The 21,650-nt window shown below is 48.3% G+C and overlaps 6 protein-coding genes across 8 annotated transcripts; 2 read left to right on the plus strand and 4 right to left on the minus strand.

Moving 5' to 3' along the window:
- Positions 1–800: 800 nt before the first annotated feature.
- ONS95_012943 (uncharacterized protein) lies at positions 801–6,117 on the minus strand. 2 transcript variants are annotated; one of them, XM_058506564.1, is made up of 8 exons: positions 5,578–6,117; positions 5,402–5,524; positions 5,044–5,345; positions 4,099–4,986; positions 3,581–3,948; positions 3,101–3,532; positions 2,808–3,044; positions 801–2,746 (listed from the first exon to the last, which is right to left on the minus strand). In XM_058506564.1, exons 1-8 carry the CDS (start codon positions 5,674–5,676, stop codon positions 2,550–2,552), a joined length of 2,646 nt encoding a protein of 881 aa, XP_058357294.1. In that variant the 5' UTR covers positions 5,677–6,117; the 3' UTR covers positions 801–2,549. The 2 variants fall into 2 exon arrangements, with proteins under 2 accessions (XP_058357294.1, XP_058357295.1); XM_058506565.1 differs by having other exon boundaries at positions 5,044–5,524.
- A 268-nt stretch (positions 6,118–6,385) lies between these two features.
- ONS95_012944 (uncharacterized protein) lies at positions 6,386–8,595 on the minus strand. The gene is made up of 3 exons (XM_058506566.1): positions 7,668–8,595; positions 6,956–7,622; positions 6,386–6,899 (listed from the first exon to the last, which is right to left on the minus strand). The coding sequence occupies exons 1-3, from the start codon at positions 8,085–8,087 to the stop codon at positions 6,586–6,588; spliced, it is 1,401 nt and encodes a 466-aa protein (XP_058357296.1). The 5' UTR covers positions 8,088–8,595; the 3' UTR covers positions 6,386–6,585.
- Positions 8,596–8,796: 201 nt separating this feature from the next.
- On the plus strand, positions 8,797–11,572 carry ONS95_012945 (uncharacterized protein). Its single transcript, XM_058506567.1, has 3 exons — positions 8,797–9,647; positions 9,739–10,317; positions 10,366–11,572. Exons 1-3 carry the CDS (start codon positions 9,218–9,220, stop codon positions 11,349–11,351), a joined length of 1,995 nt encoding a protein of 664 aa, XP_058357297.1. The 5' UTR covers positions 8,797–9,217; the 3' UTR covers positions 11,352–11,572.
- Positions 11,573–13,819: 2,247 nt separating this feature from the next.
- NPC2_2 (Phosphatidylglycerol/phosphatidylinositol transfer protein) lies at positions 13,820–14,839 on the minus strand. The gene is made up of 4 exons (XM_058506568.1): positions 14,442–14,839; positions 14,358–14,386; positions 14,093–14,307; positions 13,820–14,038 (listed from the first exon to the last, which is right to left on the minus strand). The coding sequence occupies exons 1-4, from the start codon at positions 14,657–14,659 to the stop codon at positions 13,928–13,930; spliced, it is 573 nt and encodes a 190-aa protein (XP_058357298.1). The 5' UTR covers positions 14,660–14,839; the 3' UTR covers positions 13,820–13,927.
- A 194-nt stretch (positions 14,840–15,033) lies between these two features.
- Positions 15,034–17,890, minus strand: ONS95_012947 (uncharacterized protein). Of its 2 annotated transcripts, XM_058506570.1 has the most exons (4): positions 17,533–17,890; positions 17,201–17,285; positions 16,645–17,153; positions 15,034–16,592 (listed from the first exon to the last, which is right to left on the minus strand). In XM_058506570.1, the coding sequence occupies exons 3-4, from the start codon at positions 16,781–16,783 to the stop codon at positions 15,283–15,285; spliced, it is 1,449 nt and encodes a 482-aa protein (XP_058357300.1). In that variant the 5' UTR covers positions 16,784–17,153; positions 17,201–17,285; positions 17,533–17,890; the 3' UTR covers positions 15,034–15,282. The 2 variants fall into 2 exon arrangements, with proteins under 2 accessions (XP_058357300.1, XP_058357299.1); XM_058506569.1 differs by having other exon boundaries at positions 17,201–17,890.
- A 327-nt stretch (positions 17,891–18,217) lies between these two features.
- On the plus strand, positions 18,218–21,380 carry ONS95_012948 (uncharacterized protein; the record flags this gene model as incomplete). Its single annotated transcript, XM_058506571.1, has 3 exons — positions 18,218–18,383; positions 18,437–19,037; positions 19,103–21,380. The coding sequence occupies exons 1-3, from the start codon at positions 18,311–18,313 to the stop codon at positions 21,378–21,380; spliced, it is 2,952 nt and encodes a 983-aa protein (XP_058357301.1). The 5' UTR covers positions 18,218–18,310.
- Positions 21,381–21,650: the final 270 nt, after the last annotated feature.

A 21,650-nucleotide genomic window follows, 5' to 3' on the forward strand; every position in this document is an offset into this window, starting at 1 on the left:
AGGGATCTTGTGGCTGACTTGCACGACGCTATTGGGGATACCATCTTAGGAATTATGTTCCGAGACGGCCAGCCAAAGTCACACCGGTTGACAGTCACAACTTTGGTGGATACCCTCCTGCCTGCATTACAGATATTCATGGCAAAGCTTTGCATTGAAAATCCAGCGCTTCTCCAGAGTTGCAACCTTCTACATCTTTGTAGAACTCTGGTCTTGTTCTTAGATTTAGGTCTAGTCTTATACATGGGATCTCATGGCACTGGATTTGATCTAGACTACTTAGGTGAAGAACAGCGAGAGATAGTAGTGGACTTGGGAGACTCAGTAGGCTTCAAATGTTCTCTTCAACGACTAGCCTGTCTGGACGAATTTGTCGGTAGTCAAGAGGTCTGGACATTCCAACTGCTGGTACGTTGTTGATCTCTGACATTATATGAAATAAGATCATCTGACTTGATATTAATGATGGGAGTTTTAGTGGAATGTCGAACGAGATTCGTTCGCAGCACCCCTATCAATTCTGACAACGTTCAGAGCTCTGGCGGAGACGTGGGGACCAATCTGGCTAGTCTCTGCAGGAAATGACCATTCGGATTACTACAAACAGATAAACATTGGCACAGGCCGAATAGTTCGCGTCACGCAGGACGCTCCATGTCCTATCGAAGGTGCTGTGTCATGTCACTGGTTGCCTGGATCACCACTGCCGCGCTATTGTATAGTCGAGCTGCAAGAAAGTGCTCTCATCCCAAAGACACAAAAGCTGCTCATCGGAGCAAACTTTCTACCAGCTCTGGGTATCAATCCCAAATGTACCTACTCGCTCTATGATCTAGAGCGCGATTATGGGCTATGCATGAGCCCTCTCGGTACGATGGCTGGGAGCTGGGCCTACGATGAACGTCAAGTCGGATTCACCGCTTCGCAATATATTGGTATCTCCGTGATGGGCACACAGAAAAAGGTGCCATGTATAACTCAGAAGCGGTCCGTATGGAACACGTGGACAAATCAGCCAAGCAGAGCCAACCCCCACGTCTTGAACTTATACCTAGGCGTTGAAATCAGCCACTGCACCGGCAACGCTCGCCGCGTGAAGCTTCGCGATGTTATCGCAATGAAACAAGTCCAATCTCTGCTGGAGCGCCAGTTTCCTGATTGGAAAGAAAAAGACTTTGGGTTAGACCTCCGATCAGCTTTGCTTAGCTCATCTGATCATGCCATTGTTGATGTTTGGCTTAAGCACCACAAGTCACGCACTCACATGGCAGAACTTGTATGCTGCGTTCTCGAACTACTTGATAAGACTGGGATGTCAGCTTCTGGCTTTGGTGCGGCACTATTGAACGGACAGAGAGAACTTTCGATGCCTGTTCAGACACGGTTGAACCGCTGGGTAGCGTTTCTGGAAGACTCCCACCTCACTGCTGTGTATGCCATTGTGAATGATGCTTGTTTAATCCACAAGGAGTACGATCCTACCACGGACTGTATAGCGCTGTGTAATTCGGAAAATCCTATCTCTGGCACCCCGAAAGGTTTCACGGTATTGCAGACTCAGCTTACGGTACCACACGCCACAATCACAAAAGAAAAATTAGTCCTCAATCAACGAGGTCTCTTGCAACGAATATCCAGGACTCATGATGGTGTGCACATGGCCACATGGGAATCGAGCAAGACTCGTGAGTTTGGGAGCAGATTAGGTCATCTTCTGAGGTCAAAACAGCCTTCTGCTTTGAGTCGTGAACTTCAAGATGCTGAGGAGCTTGGAGGGGAGCATGTACAGATACTGGTCAAATCAACCACTCCCAGCCATGGAGGATTACCCGAAAAGCGAAACACAAAATGCCAAGAGCCAGTCCAGCTACAGAATAGAGATTCTTCACAACCGATCCGAATTGGATCCTCGATGGACGACAACGAAAGCTGCGATACACTGGTGATGTTGCAGGTCGGTGGAGATCAGCAACGGCAGGGTGTTGCTGGTTGCTGAGACCATCAATTTCACCGGCATGCCAACATCTAATCCAACTTCGCCCAACTCCCACCAAAAATCCATCCACCTCTGAATCACAAATATAACGAAATAAGCAAATTCCCTACCACAACCGGGCCACCGTCCTGAACAGGGGCGAACCCGGTTCTTCCGAGTCGCCAACACCGTATCCAAAACCAAATATCTAACAACAAACACGGCGGAATCGTTAGAAAACATATTAAGTTGCGTATAGTAAACTGGGACCTCTCACGCATCCGAGTGTTGGGCTTCCAGTCGAGTTTTGCTGTTTTTGGCCATTTTGTTTGTGTATAGATTTTTGGATGGAGGCGAAGAATTTAGGCGGGTCTTGTGGTTTGTGTGAGCTTCTGGTGATGTTTTTGGTCTTTTGTTTTGGGTTTTTGTTGATGTTGATGAGAGTGGGGCGGGAATTTTAAGCGAGATCGGAGACCTCCCCCCAGGTTGGTGGGCGACGACACTTGGGAGAAGGAATGTTCGAAGCTTTTGGTCAAGCGAAGGATTATATTGTGTATAAACAAAAACTAGAACTTTAATTCAATCCATGCCGCCATTGATTCCCAAGTTCAAGATAACTTGAACCGCGTGCAGGCCCTGGCGTTTGATTCTCCACCACGGTAGAAGTTGGCGCAGCGTGCATATCAATTACTGCCACATCCTCATCCTCATCCTCACCAGACTCCTCTTCTAGACTGCCCAGATACATGACAGAGATCTCCGTATCAGCATCTACAGCAGTATTAGCCATATCTCAGTTTCAGTCTCCAAACCCAAAATAAAGGAAGCTTACCAATTTCACCATTCTTATACCGCTCCTCATACTTTGCGACTGTGAACAGCTCTCGCATCAATGGCGCGCGAAACATGTTTTCTGGATTCTCAGGATCTATGAACCATGAAAATAATGCTTCGGAAGAGACACCTTCTAGTTTCTGGATGTTGATATCTTGGTCTTGGAAGGAGGGGTGTTGGGATGCGACAGGCTCCATGCTCATGCGGAGGATGTGGACGAGGAGTTGGATGCGCTCTGTTTGTTGTTAGCTTTATCGCTAGAATTTAGGTTGGGTCTAGAAGAATACGTGCCTTGTTTGAACAGATGGTCCGGATCCTTATGCCGCACCGAATTCGTCCCACTCAGCGCAGGCCACCATGGTGGCGCGTTTATCTGGCCCTTGCTGTAAGGATATCTCGATTGTTTCCTCGGTTCAACGGCTTTGACGAAAGCTTTAGCTAGGATCTTGCATGGCGTATTCTGAAGTTCGGTGAATCGCGCGTGGTAGAACTTCTCCAGCTCTTTTTCGTTTCCTATTCTCAGTGTTGTGGGTTTTTGCTTGGTGTTTGGGAGGGGTGCGAATAATTCTTCTTCGGATTCTTCGGAATCGGGGGTCCAGTGAGGTTGGCGCCGTTTGCCCTTCTGAACTAATACGAGGTCACCGGATTCGTCGGAATCCCAATCGTGGTAGCCGACACGAGACTGAGGGCGTAGGCTTGTGCTGGATTCTTCGCTGTAGTAGCCTGCTTGGCATTCAGTATTGGAATCAGAGCATAGTACAATTTACTGACCTGAATTATATTCGACTTGTTGTGACTTTGGGCCATCAGCTCGCTCGGTGTACTTCTTAAATTTCTTGGTGAACTTAATCGTCAATATCTCGTCGCAATATGGTGCCAGCGATGACGATGTGAAGTTCTTGACCTCGCCTGTACTATGCTGGACCGTAAGCGCCCAATGTTTTGGCGGAAGTCCTAGGCTCTGCGTGATTGCTGCTTCGAGGCTTGGTCGTGAGCTGGAGATTGGGCTTTGTGTGTAGTTAATAGCTAATTGTGATGTCTCGCGAGAGGTTCGTGGCGTCAACATGAATGGGTCAAGTGATGGCCATCTAAGTCCCCGGGTCGCAGGTGGATTAAACTTGAAGGCAGGTATGGCGACACTGTATTGTTGTCAGTAATTCATTTATGCCATGACTACTTCTTCGATATGGATGTCAAGGATCTCCTCTTGTGAGATGATACCTTGGGGAATGGGAAGGTGGGGAGCATGGGGCTCAGATAATATGACGAAAGCTACTCCGTATACTTACTCGGCTTGATCGAACGAAATCTCAGCTAAACAACGCTTCACCGGCTCCACCTCGTCGATACCCTCCGTCACTCCTCCTTTATTTGAGTCAATCTTAGGCCTGAGCAAGTTGTCCGACTTCGTGTAACCGACAAAGTTACACGCTGGATTCTCTGGGAGGAGGTTCCACACAGCCACGGGTACAGAAAGCAGTACCAGTGTGGAATAACTTTGGTAGACACCCTGTATCTTCGCGTATTTGGCAAGTGCGGGGAAGTCCTTCATCCACTGCTCGAAAGCGTTGACATCCAGCAGCTGATCTGTCTCGAGGGCTACCGACATGATGATGTGGGGTATTGTGAATGTATTGTCTGGCAGTGTCGCAACGAGTGATGACAAGTCAAACTTGTCGTCGACTTCTACCACTTCAGGTACAGAAGCTCGTATCGGTGCCTGGTCTGACGCAAATGGCTCGGATTGAGCGTAGCTCTGGCTCATGGAGCCTTGAAATCGCCTACGAATCTCAATACTGCAAGTCTTGGGATTCGACGTCGTAACAATGTAAATAGGCGTCTTGCTAATCTCGAGTCTCTTCTTCGGTCTCGTCGCTTTAAGAACAGACAGAACCTCACTATGCAGCATCGCAGCCGAGAACGATTTTCGGTCGATCCACTCTTCCAGGACTTCAATGAGAGCATTGGTGAAAGAGTGACGACCAGGCTCAGGAGCCCACGTCTCCCAGCCACATGCAGCGATGGTTTCTGTGATGGCGTTTGTGCGGCTTGGGACAGATGAAGCTGCAGCTGCTGCGGAGCAGCAGTCGAAGAGGAATAGGGTGTCTGATGTGGATTGTTCGAATAGACTCTGGCAGGCGTTCCATTCGAAGGAGCTATAACTCATGTTTCGAGTACTGTACACAATAAGTCCCGAAGTGGTAGGAGTTTTTGGCACGAATTGGGATATTTACCATGACCAAGTCGACTGTCTCGCTTCATTGATCTTCGCATGTCCTCCATAATAAACAATGAGTAACGTATCCGGATTTTCGTGATCATCAATGAACTCAAGCGCCTTTGCCATCATCTTCCTCAACGGTGACTTCGTTGGAATCAACCAAGTCTCGGTGGTGAAACCGTAGTCTCCGAAGACTTTGGCGAGATCGTTGAGCTCCCATTCTACTTCTAGCTCGTCTTCTTCCCATCGCAGGAGCAGGACTTGGACGTCTCTGTAACGGGTAAGTCCACGATTCGGAAGTGCTCGGTTGGCTGACTGGAGGGAAATTTAGTAACTTTTCTTCTGCTATAAAATATTGGAATGATAGGTACAGTCTCAAGAGCCTCTGCAAACTCGCCAATATCTTTCATATGATATCTGGCTCGTGAAGTGTTGTGCGTGCCCGGATCTGATGGAGGGCTACCTGGAGGTGTAGACTGAGCAGTGCTTTGAGACTGTTAATCAATAGTCAGCAAAAATGCCCATCCGACAGCACACCAAAACATACTCCTGACACTGAGCCCTGGAGGCTGAACCCATCCGATGAATCCGAACTCTTTGAGCTATGTCTCTGATCCGGATTCAGCTTAACAAATGGAGGATCCATGACGGCTAGCAAGCTTCTATTCAATATAACCCATTGAAATTCTCCAGTCCGCCAGTCTATGTATTCTTGCGTATAGAGGCGATGCTTCAAGGTAGGTAGGTACCTTACTCCTCATGAAGCAGGTCAGGTGACTTGGGGGAAATTGTCGTCGCCCAAGTATTTCTGATCTCTTTTTGTCAAGAGGTTGCTCAGGTGATCTAAGTGCAACTGACAGAGATATTTGCATCGGCGTCGTCTGAATTGTTGCGGGTCTTTTGTATCAATTCCAGCTTCGCTCACCAACTTCGGATTCAGCGTCAACCTAGCCTCGAGCCCCCATTCAGCAAGTCAAGATGCGAGGAGGAGACTTAGAGCAATGTAAAGATAATATGAGAATGTTGCTAATCCAGACGAGAGTTTATATTCAAATACATTAGAAAGATTTGCAGTGTCAGTCAGCTGTGAAATAGTGGCGAGAATAACAGCAGGCGGTTCGTGAAACGCCTGTAGGATGATACCACGTGACTATTTCCTAATCCGTCACCGGTCACCGAGTAGGTAGGATCCCCCTGTTGAAAATTCTGTGGATGATCGATTGGCCGGCTGCTCAGCACTGGCTGTGGTCCAATACATTTCCCGAAGGTATTAAGAGAAAAATCGAAGATTGTCTTATATCAATGAGAGGGGCTGGCGGTCGAATCGCCTGTTCAAACAAACTCGCTTCGGCTGTCAATAAACAGGTCCCCACTTCGCGTTTTACTAGTAACAGTCGCCGGCCCTCACGTATTAAACCATTCAAGCATGGTCTGCCAGTGTGTTCGGTATCAGAAATGAGCGGATTATAAATATATTAGAGCTGAAGTCCACGAATGAGGTAGAGATTCCAATTTCTCCCCTTCATGCCCACCACCATCCCCATGCCTCACGGCCTCACTCATCAAGCACCGCCTCAATGATACTACTATTCGGGCTCTCCAATCCATAATAGCCCAGAACTTTATATCCTGCCAGCCCAAGCAATTTCTCCCACTGCAACTTATTCCTCTCCTTACCTGCAATGACAAGCATATTCATATCGCGTAGAACCTGGCCGATAGTGGGGTTGCGATCTGGAAGGACAAGTTCGCAGAGGAGGAGGCGCGACGATGGTGAGCCGCGCATGGCTGGGGCGAGGCTCTTAAGGATTTGGAGACAGGACGAGTCGGGCCAGTCGTGGAGAATGGATTTGAGGAAATAGTTTGAGCCTGTGGAATATTAGTGCGGGATACGAGGGGTGGAGAGTAGGGGGGTAGCAGGGTACCTTTGATCGGTTGCTCTTCTTTGAAGAAATCATATGGCTGCTTGATGATCTCGTCTGGGACAATTGTACCGCCTTGTAGAACGATTTCCATGTCTTCTAGTATTATGGAGCCATGCAAGTTGGGGTATACTGTCTGGATTTCGTTGATGACTTGTCCCTTTCCGCCTCCTACATCGACGAGCACCACACCGTCTTCGTTGGCTTCCAGCTTGTCGAATGGGTACGTGAGGAGGACATCCTTCAGCCCCAATGTAGCCTGTATCGCCATAGCACTATTGAACATTTTCATCCTCTCCGGTTGTTCTTCCAGTATATCGAAGATGCCCTTATCATCCCTTCCATTCGCAAAGCTAAACGGGCTGTTCTTCGAGTCTTCGGGATTCTTGAAGCCGTACTTGAGGTAGTATCCGCGCGCAGAGTTGACTTGTGCATGTAGCATGTTGTCGAAGAGATGTCGAGTGGAAGCTTCTGCGGGTGGTAGAGTGAGGAATTGGGAGAAAGGCGTATGACTGTAGGATGGTAAATCGGACGTTGGAGAGTCGCATTCTTGGAGGATGTCGAAGACGGCAAGGGTTCGTGCTATGCGGAACAGGAATTCTTCTTGAGCGTTTGTCTGCCGGGCTAGGTTGGCGACGGTGGAGGGGTCACCAGATGTTGGGAGTGCGGTCTGCAATGATCAGCAAAGTGGAATCAGCGGGAATCAAAGGCATACGAAGAGACCCATCTCAAGTCCGATTCGTATTGCAACATTGACGTTAGGCCCGAAATTGATTTGCATGAACTGTTGCTGGAGAGGCGTGGTAGTACGGGACAGTCTGGTGGAGCTGGCCTGGATCTTTTGCAGAGCTGCAGCTTTCTCCTTGGGGGTCTTTGCATTCTCGTAATCTGTAATTGAAGTATGGATTGCAGAAGATAATTTGGTCAAGTCTGAGAGAGAGGCTTCGAATGGAGGGAAGCCTGGTGGTCCACTTGGAGCTCCGGCTGGCTTTGACATACTGAATGAGGGGTAGTACCAAAGATGGAGAATGAAATCTGACAGAACAGGAATAAGATTGGGAGGAAACAAGTAAGTACTTATAATCTTGGACATAAACTTGCTTGCAGCCTTGCTACGGGAGGTTCCATACGGCATCTAATGCACCGGAGCGGGGGAAGAACCACTGGGGCTTCTCCGACCTAGTCCAGTGTCCTTTGATAGGACAACAATTATATGACGGGTATCCCCGCGGTTCCTATATAATGATGCCGTTGCAGAAACAATTCGATACGTCCGAAGGCTCCAGATACAGAGGGGACGACAGAACGGTGCCAAAATTCAGGGCTATTTGCGTGTAAGACGGATCAACTTCCTTGTCACAAGACTCTGACGACGCGTGTAGTAGTGGGCTGATGATGCATCGCTGTCGCGAAAGTAAGAATGTATATCGCAACATAAGTGTTGCTCCGAAGGAATAATTGGTTTGAATGTTGCTGAACATCATTGATGCTTGAAGGTTCAGGAGTCCATACCTAAGGGTTGGCGTGGTGGTCATGTGGGGCGGGCTTGGTGAGGGGTTGTCCGCCAGCCAGCCTCCGTACTGTACAGCCCCTGAACTTCTCCAAGAACATCCATTATAATATCACTATCTAGTCATGATCACAACACATCATGGATATTAGGTATACACCAGAACATATTCGCATACGTCTAGATCTCCAGACCCAAACAGTGAGCATACACTGTTCAGAGACCAATGCGCAGCTCAGGTCGTACAAGTCTCACGCCCCGAAATCTACTTCGCTTCTCGAAGCTGCATCGTGCCATGCTATCTTGCCTGTCCAACCCTTCTTTCATTTGGTCATGTCAGTCAGACAGCAGTCGCCTTCAAGGGAATAGTACTTCAATTTTAGATGAAATGCTCCAAATAGCACTTGTCCAAAAGTTCTGCGACCAGTTTTGTGTTACGTTCTTTCCTTCTCGTGGCTTTTGTGGCTGGCAGTTCGACCTCTCATAATGCCTGTATCCCCAAGGTCGCAACTCCCCGCTGCATAGGTTGAATGCAGCTTCTTTCTGACTCCTGCACCTCTCTCAATGTATCGTAATCTTCAGCCCTCCACATCTTGAAAGCTGATGGTCCAATCTGCCGCTTACTTTCAGCTTCTCATTTCCTGTTTGGCATACATTCTCACTCGGCCTACAATCCATTTGAAAATTTCACTTGCCTCATGATTTTTTCATTCAGCGATCTCCACAAGCAAGTCTTTTATTGAGCCAAGTTGGCAATGTCTTACGATCTCTTGGAACGAAGAAGGTCCAAGTTTGTGTTATGGATTCCTGGCCAGCCAGATAATTCCAGACCTCCTCAGCTGGTCCTCGGGACATTCAATCCTAGCCCGCCAGCAACCGTTGCGACGTATAATCAAGTCTTCCGAGGACTACTCACAAGCACGATCAAAGATTTGTGGGAAATCGATCCCAGTGACATTCAACCAGCATTAAGTGACGGCACATACCATTACTGGTTCGAGATCCAAGATGAGTCTCCAGAGAATCTAGGCATAGTGCAGGTCACGGATCCAATTGCGTACAATGTGGATTACAGAGTCTCGAAACTCACGGGAGACAAGCAACAACCAGCTTCTGTGATCAAGTTTCGTGATGGAAAGCTGTGGCCTTGCGATCGAGATGGCCATGAGCCTGGTCAGGTGAAAAGTAAGCTCAGCTTCACCCAAGAATATTTCAGATTGATCACACTATCGTTAGCAGAATATAAATACTCGAGCAATCGCTAATATCCTCGCAGTTCCGAGTCTCGAAAACATTCCAGACAACAATCATTTGGTCATCTATGAGTTGCCAACATCCTGGGCCCGATTCACGAAAGTTGGCAATGTTGAAATGGACACTGGAACGTTCACCGATGTTCTAGCACTCTTTGACTCTGGCTCTGCTGGCGATCGCTTCAAATCTGTCTCTGCAATTGCCACGCAGGCTATTCTCGCAGATCTGGGCGTGAATGCTCTTGAACTTCTTCCAGCTGCGGATGCACGACCAACTGGCGAGTGGGGATATGCCACTGCGAACTACTTCGCCACTGATTTCAATCTTGGAACTGCAACTTCCCTTGTCAAACTCGTTGATAAGATTCACGAGAAGAAAGTTCGCTTCTTCACTGATGTGGTCATGGCTTTTGGACATGATCCATATATATACATCGCGTACGATCAGTTTCACATCGATCCAAGATCACCGGCTGAATTTGGTAACAATGAACGTTGGCAATCGCATACCCCTCATACAGATGGCAATCAACTCCGGGATGGGTATGGTGGAAGAAGCTGGCGGTACATTCGGACCACCAATACATACGATCCAGAGTCAGGTAATGTGAGGCCTCTTTCTGCCATGATTTAATGCTGAATATTTGCAGGCAAAGTCAAAGATGTCAATCCTTCGTGGGCTTTTCACAAAGCACATGTCCATCGCTGGATGTCAGATTTCGGGGTCGGCGGTCTCAGACTGGACAGCGTGAACAACATTGCGAACTACGATTTTGTTCGATCTTACAAGGAACACGCAACGGCTGTCTATCGTAAAAGATATATCAGTCCTCTTAGTTCCAAGTTCCTCGTCATCGGCGAAGAACTGAGCTGTCCGCTTGACCTCATTCAAACTGGCTCCCTGAATGCTCTCTGGAATGAGCCTTTCCAAGCAAGGATCCGAGCAGTCATCTTGGGCGAATCCGCTGACCATAATTTCGAAGACACAGTCCGTAAAATGGTTGACTGTAGACAAGATCCGAACCATCCATTCTGGGATGGAGCTCAAGCAGTTAACTACATCACATCTCATGACACAGAAGGCTTCCGCAAAGAGCGTCTCTACAATTTCCTCTCCAGCAACCGAGTCGTCGATATGGAACGTCGCGCCAAGTTCGCTCATGCACTACTCCTGACTGCCGTTGGGATCCCCATGATCTTTGCAGGCGAAGAGTTCCTCGACCAACACGACCGAGACACATCAGAGAAGCAGATCGACCCTGTGAACTACGAACGCAAATCCCAAGACTGGCGCTCCCGCATCTTCGATTACGTCTCAACTCTCATCCATTTTCGGAAGTCTTGCCCTGCCCTAGGAGACAACGACACGGATTTTTTCCACGTAGATTCCAGCCGGGGTGGGAAGATCATGGCGTGGAAACGAGGAGCTCCTGGTCACGAACCTGTTGTTGTGGTTGCTAATTTTACGGATTTCGATACACCTGGTAGTGAGTATTTTGTTCCGAATTGGCCGGAGAGGGAAAGGGGTGATTGGAGGGAGGTTACGCAGGGGAGGAATGTGCCTGCTGAGTGGGTGGGAAGGGAGCCGTTGATGCATTGGGAGGTTAAGGTTTATACTTATTGGAAGGAGGGATAATGGAGATGCTGAAGTGATGGAAGGAGGGATGCATCATTATTTGGGGAGTGAGTCAAAATAGGAGTTATTTGGCGTGTGTTGAGCTTCCTAAGGTATTGTATTACTTCAAGTTTGTGAAGTTGTGATGTGATCGAGTGGTCAGCCGCTGTCGAGAATCCTCAAAGGGCAGCTTTAAAGTCCAGAATGCACTTAAAATTCCTACATTTATCTTTTCACCTGAGTTTTAGCATCCTTGAAGCCCTCAGATGTTTCTGCTTGATGATTCTTTGCTGCTTTATGCCGGCGCAAATCAATTCATTCTGACCCTGAAAGGGTCAGGCATGGTACTTACACCCTCATCTATCCATGATGAGTCGCAGGCTCGAGATTGGTACTCGGCTTTATTTGATACTTCCAATCTTTCAATAGAAGGGCACATAGGGGTGATAATCAAAATCGTGGTCTTTCCTTGATGGAAATGTCCCAAAAGCCGGAAGTAAACATCACGTGAAATGTTGCGTCGCATCCGATTCTTGGATTAAGGTAATGACTGGTGTCTTTGATTATTATTCTACAAACGCAGTGGGATTATCGCTGGGTCTGAGATTAGAAAAGATCTTTCCGTAAGTCTGTATTGCTGAGAAACAATTCGATTAGTTATGTTTAGGATTACAAGGATGTTGGTGGCTGGATATATACGGAGGTCGAACATTTTGAGATTCAGTCGGAGTTGGTCCTCTAGTGGCTTAAGAGGTTGGACTGACACTCTTTATTGTCAGCAGTTGCTTTTCAAGCTTCTAAGCTGTGACTTTTTGGAGACTTTGAGTGTAATGTGTACAGCAAGAGGCTGTGCCCCACCGAGGAGATCAGGTAGTACGAAGGTGTATTCAATCCTAGGTTTAGTGCAACATTTATGGGCTGACCGAAGGCTGCTCTGGAGATTTGGTCCTCCAAACCCAGTATCAGGCCAGAAGGATAAACTCGGCCTCGGGGAGCGTAGTTACCGTAGAATTGTCTCTCCAGCGTATATTAAGAAGTAAGTTGGAGCAGGACGAAGATTGAAACCCGAGCAAAAATGGCATTTATTCGGACTTCACTTTCTCTCTTATTCAAACTAAGAAGTCTTGGATGAGGAACACGGATGAGGAACACAGATGAGAAAACTGATTCTATTATGATAATAATCTTAACTGATTGAAATGCTTGAGTTCTGCACTGAATGAGTGGAAATCATTACGAAGAAGCCCCTCTTGGAAAGTGTCACTTAAGTTCATCAGCACTTCGAGTCCCCCCATCCCGAGTCAACAGAGGGAATTCCCCTTGAAGACAATATATCCTCTCCCTCTCCTTAGTCTTGGCATCAAGTTTCACCGAATAGTTTCCCTACAGAATCAGTATCAAATTCCTGTAAACATAGATGTGATGAGATCAGAATGATAACGATAAATAACTCACCGAGCCCAACCACCACGGCAAAAATGACCCAGCGTGCATGATCGCCCACCCCTTTTCAGGTGGACAATCTCTCTCTATATAAGGATCAGGCTGTTCAATTGCATCCATTACATTGCAGAAATCGAGCGTGCCGGTCTGGTGCCCGTGGTCGGGGCCGCGCTGGACGTCGACGCTCCAGTCCCAGGTTGCGTTGACGGTTATGTTTTGGAGGAAGGTGCCTGTTGAGGGGCTGTGAGTTTCTTTGATGTTGTCATGTTATTCATGGCAGGTTTTTGACATTGGAGATTGGAGGGTGGAGGTTGGATATTAGAGGTTGGGAGTGTATGCGACGTACCGTAGACTCAGACTCTAACATCTTCTTCCCTGAAGAGGAGTGATTCGATTAGCTGTTGCGTGATGGCATGAGTGATATTTGAGATGGATTGGATACGTACAAGAGGGGTGGCGCGGGATGGATCTCTAATCGTGAAATGGAGAAGAGGTCGGTGGGGAGCGATTCGGGACAGTAGCCTAGATTTGAATCGCCGGGGATGTCGCCTGGGATTGAAGAACTTGATATGGCATTTGAGCCTGGTGCGGGGAGGCTTTGAAGAGAGCTTTGGACGGTTAGAAATTTGGTGGTTTGCGAGAGGAATCTCATGATTGATATCTGGGGTCTGGTTTGTAATGGAAGAGCTGCTTGGAAGAGCAAATTCTGGAGGGTAGGGTAGGAAAATGGAAAATGGAGAATGGATGTATTGTGGAAGTTGGTGATAAGAATGTAGCCTGATTAGCACTGCACGATTTGGCAAGGTTCTTTGGTCATTGGGTCCTGAATGTTGGTGTTTTGATCCTCGAAGATCCTTTTGTTGGTTTTTGCTGGTTCTCAAGGATCCCCGCAGCCCAGCCCCAGTGACTCCAGTCTTCGACCAAATGGTAGGGAGATCGAGCCAGAAGACTTAGTAAATTCTTTGGAGCTGTGCGGCGCTTTAAGATCGTTGGGAGAAGTCGAGAAAAAGGTACGATACAAAATTTTCAACGAACGACTTTTTAACGTCGCTTGAATCAGAAAAGTCAGCTTCCAAGGACAACACAAGTGTTACTAGGCTACCAAACATCTCTCTAGAAAGATAAATTCCAGCAGTAACCTATTTCAAATCCAACTACTTGGTTCTCTGACTGTTCTCCGGGTAGGCCAATTCAAACTCCCCATCAAAACAATAGATCCTCTCACCCTCCTTCGTCTTCGCATCAAACTTGACCGTGTAATTCCCCTAACACAATCATGTCAGTTTTTAGAATGAACTGTATAGAGGATATATTCTTACCTCTCCCACGAACCAAGGTACCCATGTATGAACACTCAACATAGGAAAGCCCTTCTCAGGCGGGCAGCGAGGATGATGGTTCTTGTCTGGTTGCTCGACCCACTCCATCGCATCACAAAATTGGTGGACTCCAGATGCACCTTCGCCGTCTTGGTAGATATCTCTTATATACCATTTCCAGGTTGCGTTTTTATTGATGTTCTGAAGAAATGTTCCTACTCCTGTTAACAAATGCCAATGGTTCAAATTGTGGATCCAGCAATACCGTATAGATATATATCAATATACTCATCCCTGGAAAGGTTAGAATACAGAGTGTGGAGAAGTTAAGAGAGTGTGGTATCATTACAGCAGTGGAGGGGTGGGATGGACTGATATTCTTTCCACGGCGAATAAGTCTGTCGGTCTCGACTCGTGACAGAATTTGAGGTTGGACTCTCCTGGAATTATTCCCGGAATTGAGGCTACAATGACACTTTTCGTCATCAAATGTGATGAAGTCGAAAAGACCGTGGCAGTCATCCACGCGACACACTTTCCTGCACGTAAAATCATTTCGCTCAACATATTCGTGGTAACGGCAATGAAGGATGTGTTTGTGAAAGTGGGTTTCGATACATTCCAGTTCTGGATTAGAGAAAATCGAAAACATATGTATTTACGACTTCAAGAGAGTGGCCGAAATTCAAAGTGGGCTGTATATGGTAGCATGGTGCTGCGCCTGCCTTGGCTGTTGGTTCATGGTGGTTGTTGGTTGTTGACTGAGGATTGTTGGATGTTCGCTGTTCGCTGTTGATGGTAGGCCATCAGGCCCCTGAAGGTAGCGATTTTAAGCGAACTGTTCCTGACCCTTGGCTATACATGCATTGTAACCATTCCGTTTTGTAGGACATTGGGAGCTGTGTTGATTTTCATTTGATCCCCTAAGTAACCTTGGATATAATTCATCGGAGACTTGCGCTCATTTCTTTCGGACTCTTGATCTTGGATCTTTTGGACGGAGCTCCTGCGACATGACCAGATGTCGAAAGCCCCGAAGTATTATATTAAGACTACTTGAGAAACCTAGAACTTGCAAAGAAGTAGAAGCTGTCGTGTGGGGATGAAATCTCATGGAATTACAAAGCATACAAGAGTCTGATATATACAAAAACCAAAGCACAAAGTATAACAAGAACCCCTCCCCTGGTCTACTGATATCGTAAACCACTCCCTCTCTGCTCTCTCCTCATTTGCCCTGGACTTGCTGGACTTATATTATCACTTCCACTCGTTCGATTAGTAGATCCCCAGCCTGAACTAACACTTGACAGAGTATCCGTCCCCGGACTCGCCTCATTGAAACTACCTCTTCCCCTCCCTCCAGCCAGCTCGCTATGCATGGTCCGTGGAGATCCCCATCCCGAACTGATACTCGACTGCCTGCTCGTGGCCGCAGATCCTGGTGTTCTATCACCTCTTCTTACGCCTCTTCCTCCATATAAATACCTCTCATCTGCAACTTCATCGCCTCTTTGGCTCGCACCTGTCATTTCAGACGCTACTTCTTCCCTTGCTGGCATCTCGTACACAATCTCTGGGTTTGTACCAATCTCAACTGGTGCAAATACCTTGCTTCCTTCTGTTTCGTGGATCTGGATCCCTGGTTTATTGTTCACCTCGTTGGAATCTAACTCTGGCTTGAAGAACTCTTGCTGCTGCGGATTCTGCACCGCAATTTCATTTGCTGCTAATTCCGCCGTCTTCCGTTTCCGCTGTCGAGGTCTCCACCAGCAGAAATACAGTACTACAGCAAGAGCAATAAGGAGTACACCACCACCAGCTGCAATACCCGCAATCGCTCCGACTGGGAGACCTGATGATTCGGATTTGGGATTGTTGGGGCTGTCTGAAGGCGGGGAAATGGTGACGATTCTCTGAGGCGAGGAATCCCATTTGCATTGCGAGACGGAGAAATTTTTTCGTTCGTAGTCGGCGATCACGTAAGCTTCTTGGAAGAATGCTCGGCCGAGAATATATTGCGAAGAGTCATTTGCGCGTTTGAGAGGGAAGTAGCGGGTGTTGTTTTCCACTAGGGGCCAGGAAGCTGTCAAGTCGAAAGCGCCGTATGGCAGTGTGATGTTGACGCGCTCAGTCGCCGACGAAACTGTATCCGGACGGCGGAGTGTGAAAGTTACGCTCGGATTTTGCGCTTGTAGCAGGGTGTGTTGGGTTTCGGGGACGAAATAGAGCTGGGCAGTTTCGTTCCAGGTTATGCCGAATGCGTTCTCGAAAAGTGTGCATGCGCTGGTTGGGAGCCAGATATGGGACACTGTTGAGTCGAGAACTGTATTGATGGATGATGGGAGGAGTGAGATGCTGGAGCTGGTGGTTATCGCTTCGAGCTTCACGGTAAGATCTGGATCGTCGTTTGTGGGGAAGTCGAATGTGAGATTATTGGGTGAAAACTTGGAGCTGTCATAACCGCCTAAAGTCAGACTCCCAAGAACGTCGTTCAATCCTGGGCTTCAGGTCAGCATGTCGAGTATTCAATGATTTTGTGGATTACCTACGATACTGATTACCAGCGGTGTATCCCCAGGATAAACTCGGTATCATTGATTGATTCCTCAAGTTCTCCATGTAGCTCGGAACTGGATTGTCGAAACTCGTGAAGTTACTCGGTCTAGCCGTCAACCCAAATAGTCCCATGAAAAAGTCCTTTGCAGCAATTCCAGCGATCGTTTGGTTCTTCAGAGTTGGCCCGCCACTCCCTTGAAATCCTAATGTAATGTCGTCGAATCCGTATCGGCCGTTTCCTGTTAATCCCAAAGCAGACTCCAGTCCCAGTCCGTAAATATTGTTCGAGACATTGGCAAGATTTGAAACCCATGTTGATGATGCCGTATAATTGTACTGACCCCCACGTAGTTTGGGACACTCTGTGATATCTCCAGCTCCGCATCCTTCGGTTGCCACGGCCCAAGTTTGTGTGGATGCAGTGGAGACAAGAACTTTGACATTTTGAGGAGGTGTTCCAATCTGGAGAGTAAATGTTGACCACGGTCCATCATTTCCTTCCCTATTCACATTAGTATTGGATTCCAAGGGTTTGTTCTGGGTATTTACCATTCCTGCGAAGGCAGAACTGAGATTGGTGCGGGGAGAGTTGCCCTTGCACTGAGTCGGTCTGCAAAGATTCTCCCTTCACAGACTGGTAGTGTGAGCTCCAGAAGCGACACTGTGAAAGCAAAGTGCAAGACAACACTATGCAGTGCCAATAGCATTGTCAAGGCCAGCTATTCACCATCGAGGCTGTTTCAAAACACGCAATTTGGGGAGTGTAGGAAGGAAGAAGGCTTGAAATTTTGCGAAATCAAGACGAAGAAACATATTCGGCGGTGCTGGGTCTTGTCCAATGGGAACATTCCGAGGAGATAATAAGGCTGAGAAAGACTTACTGCTTGGATCTTTGGTGAGATCAGGAGATGTCAACGCCTTGGTGCAAGGGAACACATGCCGAGTCCTGTCGTGGAAAGTGTCTTACGCAATTAGAAAAGGCAAACACATGTGTAAATTGTTCCCATTCAGCTGGGCCAGCACCCTTGGATCCTGACAATAGGAAGCCGACAGCTTGCATACAGCCCCTGCTTTCTGGCTTTCAGCCCTGTGCCAACCCCCAGGCTGCCCCTCCGATCTCGTGGTACCGAAGGGTCACTGAGATTCCCAATACTGGGAATTGATTGGAGACTCAAACGAGCTTCTGTATGAACAAAGGCCTTTGCCGTGGAAGTGGTAAAGAAGGACGAAGTATTGGACGGAGAGGAGTAATTTTAGAGAAGTGGCTGGGGCGGAGTGGGAGCCAAAGTGAGACCCTTTGCTTGGCGGGCGTCGATTTAAGCATGTCTTTGGTCCAATAAGGGGGCAGAGCCGAGGGATTGTTTAGCGAGGTAAACGAGGCCAATCAAAACAGCATTCAGCAAGCTTTCGGGCTGAGAGGCTTCTGGCGTTGTCCGGGACTTGCACTGCTAATGGTGACACAGTGGAAATAATCTGCCTGATGACTGGCAATGGCTGGAGGAAGGGCTGTGCACGTTCTGGATTGTGCTTTGGTATTATTATCGTTCTGGATCCCGCTGGCTTTTGCAGATCTTGACCGAATCCTCATGAGAATATACACGTTTCTCTTGAATCTGAATTAAGATCACTGTCATTACGATCTTTTCATTATTTTCCAAGATGTTTTCTCGTAGTATTTTCCTGCTGGTGCTCACAGTCGCTTCCAGCATTCAAGCACAAGGAACTCCTCCTTGTAAGGTCATCCCCGTTGTGAAGTAGCAAAACATATACTGAACATAGAAATAGTTACGAACTCGTCGACAATCTCATCTACATCCTCATCCAGTTCGTCTTCGAGGGATTCTTCATCATCGTCGCTCAGCACGTTGACTTCGTCGTCTCCATCTTCTCAATCTTCTTCAACGTCAAAACCCTCTTCGTCTTCGGCCTCAAGTACCTCCGCATCCTCAAGAGACGCGTTGGGTCTACAATTACCTCCAAGTTTAAACACTTCAATTACCACAGCATCTTCGTCTTCGTCCTCGTCCGGACTCCCATCACTAAATAGCAGCACCATCACCAACAGCTCAACCTCTCTCGCAAGCGTGACTGGAAAATGCTGCTTCGTAGTTCAAGATACCATCAGCGAGCAATGGTGGGCCAAAACCCGCCTCAGTTCCGCCGTCCAGGAAGTCAACGTAACGTCCTTCATCACCTATTATACTAATCTACCTAATATCACCACATCTCGGACGGAGACATTGGTTCTTCCAACGAATGCTTCATTTACTTGGACATACCAGGTTGGAAGAAATCCACTTTCCGGGTTCTTCAACCCTGCTCCAGGCCCGATGGAAGTGACATCTATGTTGAATGGGACTGCGACGATGACTGCTGGTGTGTCAGTGTAAGTTCAGACAGCTTTTCCTTCTCGACGTAAAATGATTACTTGGCTAATTTGGATTCTGTTAGGAACTCACCAGCAGCATTCTACGTGTATAACACTGTCAAGGTAATAACCGTAGACGCAGTGACCGATAAACAAGGCAACGTCCAATGTGCCCAAACATCAAAAGGCAACAACATGGATGTCTTCAACGGGATAAATTCCAACGCAGAAGCATACTTTGGCGGCCGGGATATCGCGACTTATACCGTAATTCCGACCAGCACATCTTTCTACACGACCACCAAAACTGCTACATCGTCAAATGAAGCCTTCACGACAGTATCTACCGGATCTGTGTTGGGGTATGAAACGATTTATCTCGATGCAGCTGGAGAGCCGGCAGATACCCAAAATTTGCCAACAGGGACAATGGTTGCTCTTCAAACACCCTTTATTTACCAACCTCTGCGGGGACAGCATGGCGCAGATGGACCACCGGATGTTTGCGCGCAAGGACCAGACAAGGAGGCATACGGCTACCTCCCTCAAGTCGTGCTCGATTACCTAGTGGAGAACCAGAATCCAGAATTGCAGTCTTGCTTACCAGGCGGACCGTCCATTCTCCAGGCTGCGACCTGTACGGAGATCGAACAGTTCTCTTCGACAGTACAGCAGGTGGCTTCCGATTTAACGAGCTCGGTGACGATATATGTTGGGAAGCCGGTGGTTCCAACGCCTGAGCCTAAACCTGAGCCAAAGCCAGAGCCTAAACCAGAGCCCAAACCAGAGCCACAGCCCATTGAGCAGCCGAAGCCAGAGTCAGAGCAGAAGATTAGTCCTGTACCGATCCCGTTGCCGGTGACGGATTCGCCTCTTGTGCAGCCAAATCCAAATCCACCGCAACCGACGGGTGCTGGGCAGATTCTGCCGAGTCCAAATCCAAATCCCAATCCCCCCAATCCAAACCCACCGAGCCCTCCCGATTCAGGCGTCGACGGGCCTGTCCGTCCCTTCACCGTCCCTCAGCCACCTCCATCTCCGGCACCCGTGCCACCTCCAGCCAACCCAGGAAACTCCATTGGCGCCATCATAAACTCCATGTTCGGTAACCCACCTCCTCCCGTTGTTCCAGCCCAGAATCCTCCCCAGGGAAACCAAAACCCAAACCCCGGACCAGCTGCTCCAGTCATCATCCCAGCAGCAACCACTATTCCTATTGCTCAGGCACCGCCTGGAGCGGTTGGTAGTTCTGCGAACATAGGAGGAACGCCCGTGATAATAATTCCTGGTCCGACGACTATCGCTCAGCCTGGGCAAGGACAAGTGCAATTGCAAGGGCAAGGAGCAGGCGCAGCACAACCGGCACCTCAACCGATCATCATCCCGGCCGCAACAACGATACCAGCTGCGAATGCGCCGCCAGGAGCAATGGGCAGCGTGATCAATATTGGAAATACCCCATTCCTGGTTATTCCCGGTCCAACAACGATCCAGCAACAACCAGGAGGTGGTGTATTTCCCACTAGTGTGATAGATGGCTCGACAGTTCTTGTGATTCCAGGCCCGACCTCGATACCGCTTGCGAATGCACCTGCTGGCTTGACAGGCACTACATCGACAATCAACGGCGTGCCGTTTTTGATCATTCCTGGGCCAACAAATGTACCCGCTCCAGCTGGAGTCGAACAAGGGACATTTCCAACAACTGTTATAGATGGATCGACTCTTCTCGCAATCCCTGGGCCGACATCGATACCCCTTTCAGATGCTCCAGCGGGCCTCACCGGCCAAACTTCAACCATAAATGGAACTCCATTCCTGATTATCCCAGGCCCGACCAATATCCCAGCTCCATCTCCAAATGTCGGAGCAGGATCCGGGACATTCTCGACAACTACTATAAACAATACTCCATTCCTCCTCATCCCGGGCCCAACTTCCATCCCGGCATCTCTCGCTCCGCCGGGCTTACAAGGCTCCACAACAACTCTCAATGGCACGCCGTTTATCATTGTGCCGTCTTCGACAAGTCTGCAAGCTATATCCCCAGGTACGACTGTGATATCAGGAGTTTCGAATTTGGTACTGTTGGGTCCTACGACCCTGCCTGTGGACCCGAAGTTTTCGATTTCGGGCAGCACGACCGTTATTTCGGGGACGACGATGGTTATTGTGAGTGGTGCCACGACGGTACCGATTCGGACTTCGAGTTCAAGCTCGAGTTCAAGTTCCAGTTCGACCGCTCAGCCGAGTGTGAGTAGGACAAGTACGAGTTCGGCGGGGGCGGCGCCGACTGGAACGGCGAATTGGATGGGTGGGTTGGGGGCGTTGGCTGGTGGAGTGGTGATGGCTGTTTTGTGAGGAGGTGGATGTTGAGAGAAAAGAGGAAGAAAAGGGTGGAAAGTGATATGATGATACCCGCCGTACCCAACGCTTTTCGCATTAGGGAAGGCAAGAAGAAGAATGAAGAGAAAAATAGTGAGCGGTTCAGGTACTTGCTTGGAAATTTGGATAGAATGGCGTTCAAAGGTCGCATTCCGCGGAGTTTTGCATAGTACAGCAGGAGTGAACAGGGTCAGGTCTGGGACCTGAGCTAAGAATGGTCATAATGTCGTAACACTTGGGTATCTG

Source organism: Cadophora gregata (genome assembly GCF_030347475.1).
Source record: "Cadophora gregata isolate MNR1 chromosome Unknown scaffold_7, whole genome shotgun sequence".
Classification (NCBI taxonomy): domain Eukaryota; kingdom Fungi; phylum Ascomycota; class Leotiomycetes; order Helotiales; family Ploettnerulaceae; genus Cadophora; species Cadophora gregata.

What these genes read in the sequence shown, in the direction of transcription:
- ONS95_012943 (XM_058506564.1), bottom strand. Translation starts at nt 5,676, where the DNA reads ATGGATCCTCCATTTGTTAAGCTGAATCCGGATCAGAGACATAGCTCA. An exon ending in TTGCAGAGGCTCTTGAGACT is followed by an intron (nt 5,346 to 5,401) that starts GTACCTATCATT and finishes ATTTCCCTCCAG; the next exon opens with TCAGCCAACCGAGCACTTCC. An exon ending in ACAAGTCGAATATAATTCAG is followed by an intron (nt 3,533 to 3,580) that starts GTCAGTAAATTG and finishes AATGCCAAGCAG; the next exon opens with GCTACTACAGCGAAGAATCC.
- ONS95_012944 (XM_058506566.1), bottom strand. Translation starts at nt 8,087, where the DNA reads ATGCCGTATGGAACCTCCCGTAGCAAGGCTGCAAGCAAGTTTATGTCC. An exon ending in GACTTGAGATGGGTCTCTTC is followed by an intron (nt 7,623 to 7,667) that starts GTATGCCTTTGA and finishes TGATCATTGCAG; the next exon opens with ACCGCACTCCCAACATCTGG. An exon ending in AGAAGAGCAACCGATCAAAG is followed by an intron (nt 6,900 to 6,955) that starts GTACCCTGCTAC and finishes AATATTCCACAG; the next exon opens with GCTCAAACTATTTCCTCAAA.
- ONS95_012945 (XM_058506567.1), top strand. Translation starts at nt 9,218, where the DNA reads ATGTCTTACGATCTCTTGGAACGAAGAAGGTCCAAGTTTGTGTTATGG. An exon ending in TGAGCCTGGTCAGGTGAAAA is followed by an intron (nt 9,648 to 9,738) that starts GTAAGCTCAGCT and finishes ATATCCTCGCAG; the next exon opens with TTCCGAGTCTCGAAAACATT. An exon ending in TACATACGATCCAGAGTCAG is followed by an intron (nt 10,318 to 10,365) that starts GTAATGTGAGGC and finishes GAATATTTGCAG; the next exon opens with GCAAAGTCAAAGATGTCAAT.
- NPC2_2 (XM_058506568.1), bottom strand. Translation starts at nt 14,659, where the DNA reads ATGTTGAGCGAAATGATTTTACGTGCAGGAAAGTGTGTCGCGTGGATG. An exon ending in CATCCCACCCCTCCACTGCT is followed by an intron (nt 14,387 to 14,441) that starts GTAATGATACCA and finishes TAACCTTTCCAG; the next exon opens with GGATGAGTATATTGATATAT. An exon ending in TATTGATATATATCTATACG is followed by an intron (nt 14,308 to 14,357) that starts GTATTGCTGGAT and finishes TAACAGGAGTAG; the next exon opens with GAACATTTCTTCAGAACATC.
- ONS95_012947 (XM_058506569.1), bottom strand. Translation starts at nt 17,358, where the DNA reads ATGCTATTGGCACTGCATAGTGTTGTCTTGCACTTTGCTTTCACAGTG. An exon ending in GTTCTGCCTTCGCAGGAATG is followed by an intron (nt 17,154 to 17,200) that starts GTAAATACCCAG and finishes TAATGTGAATAG; the next exon opens with GGAAGGAAATGATGGACCGT. An exon ending in CACCGCTGGTAATCAGTATC is followed by an intron (nt 16,593 to 16,644) that starts GTAGGTAATCCA and finishes CCTGAAGCCCAG; the next exon opens with GATTGAACGACGTTCTTGGG.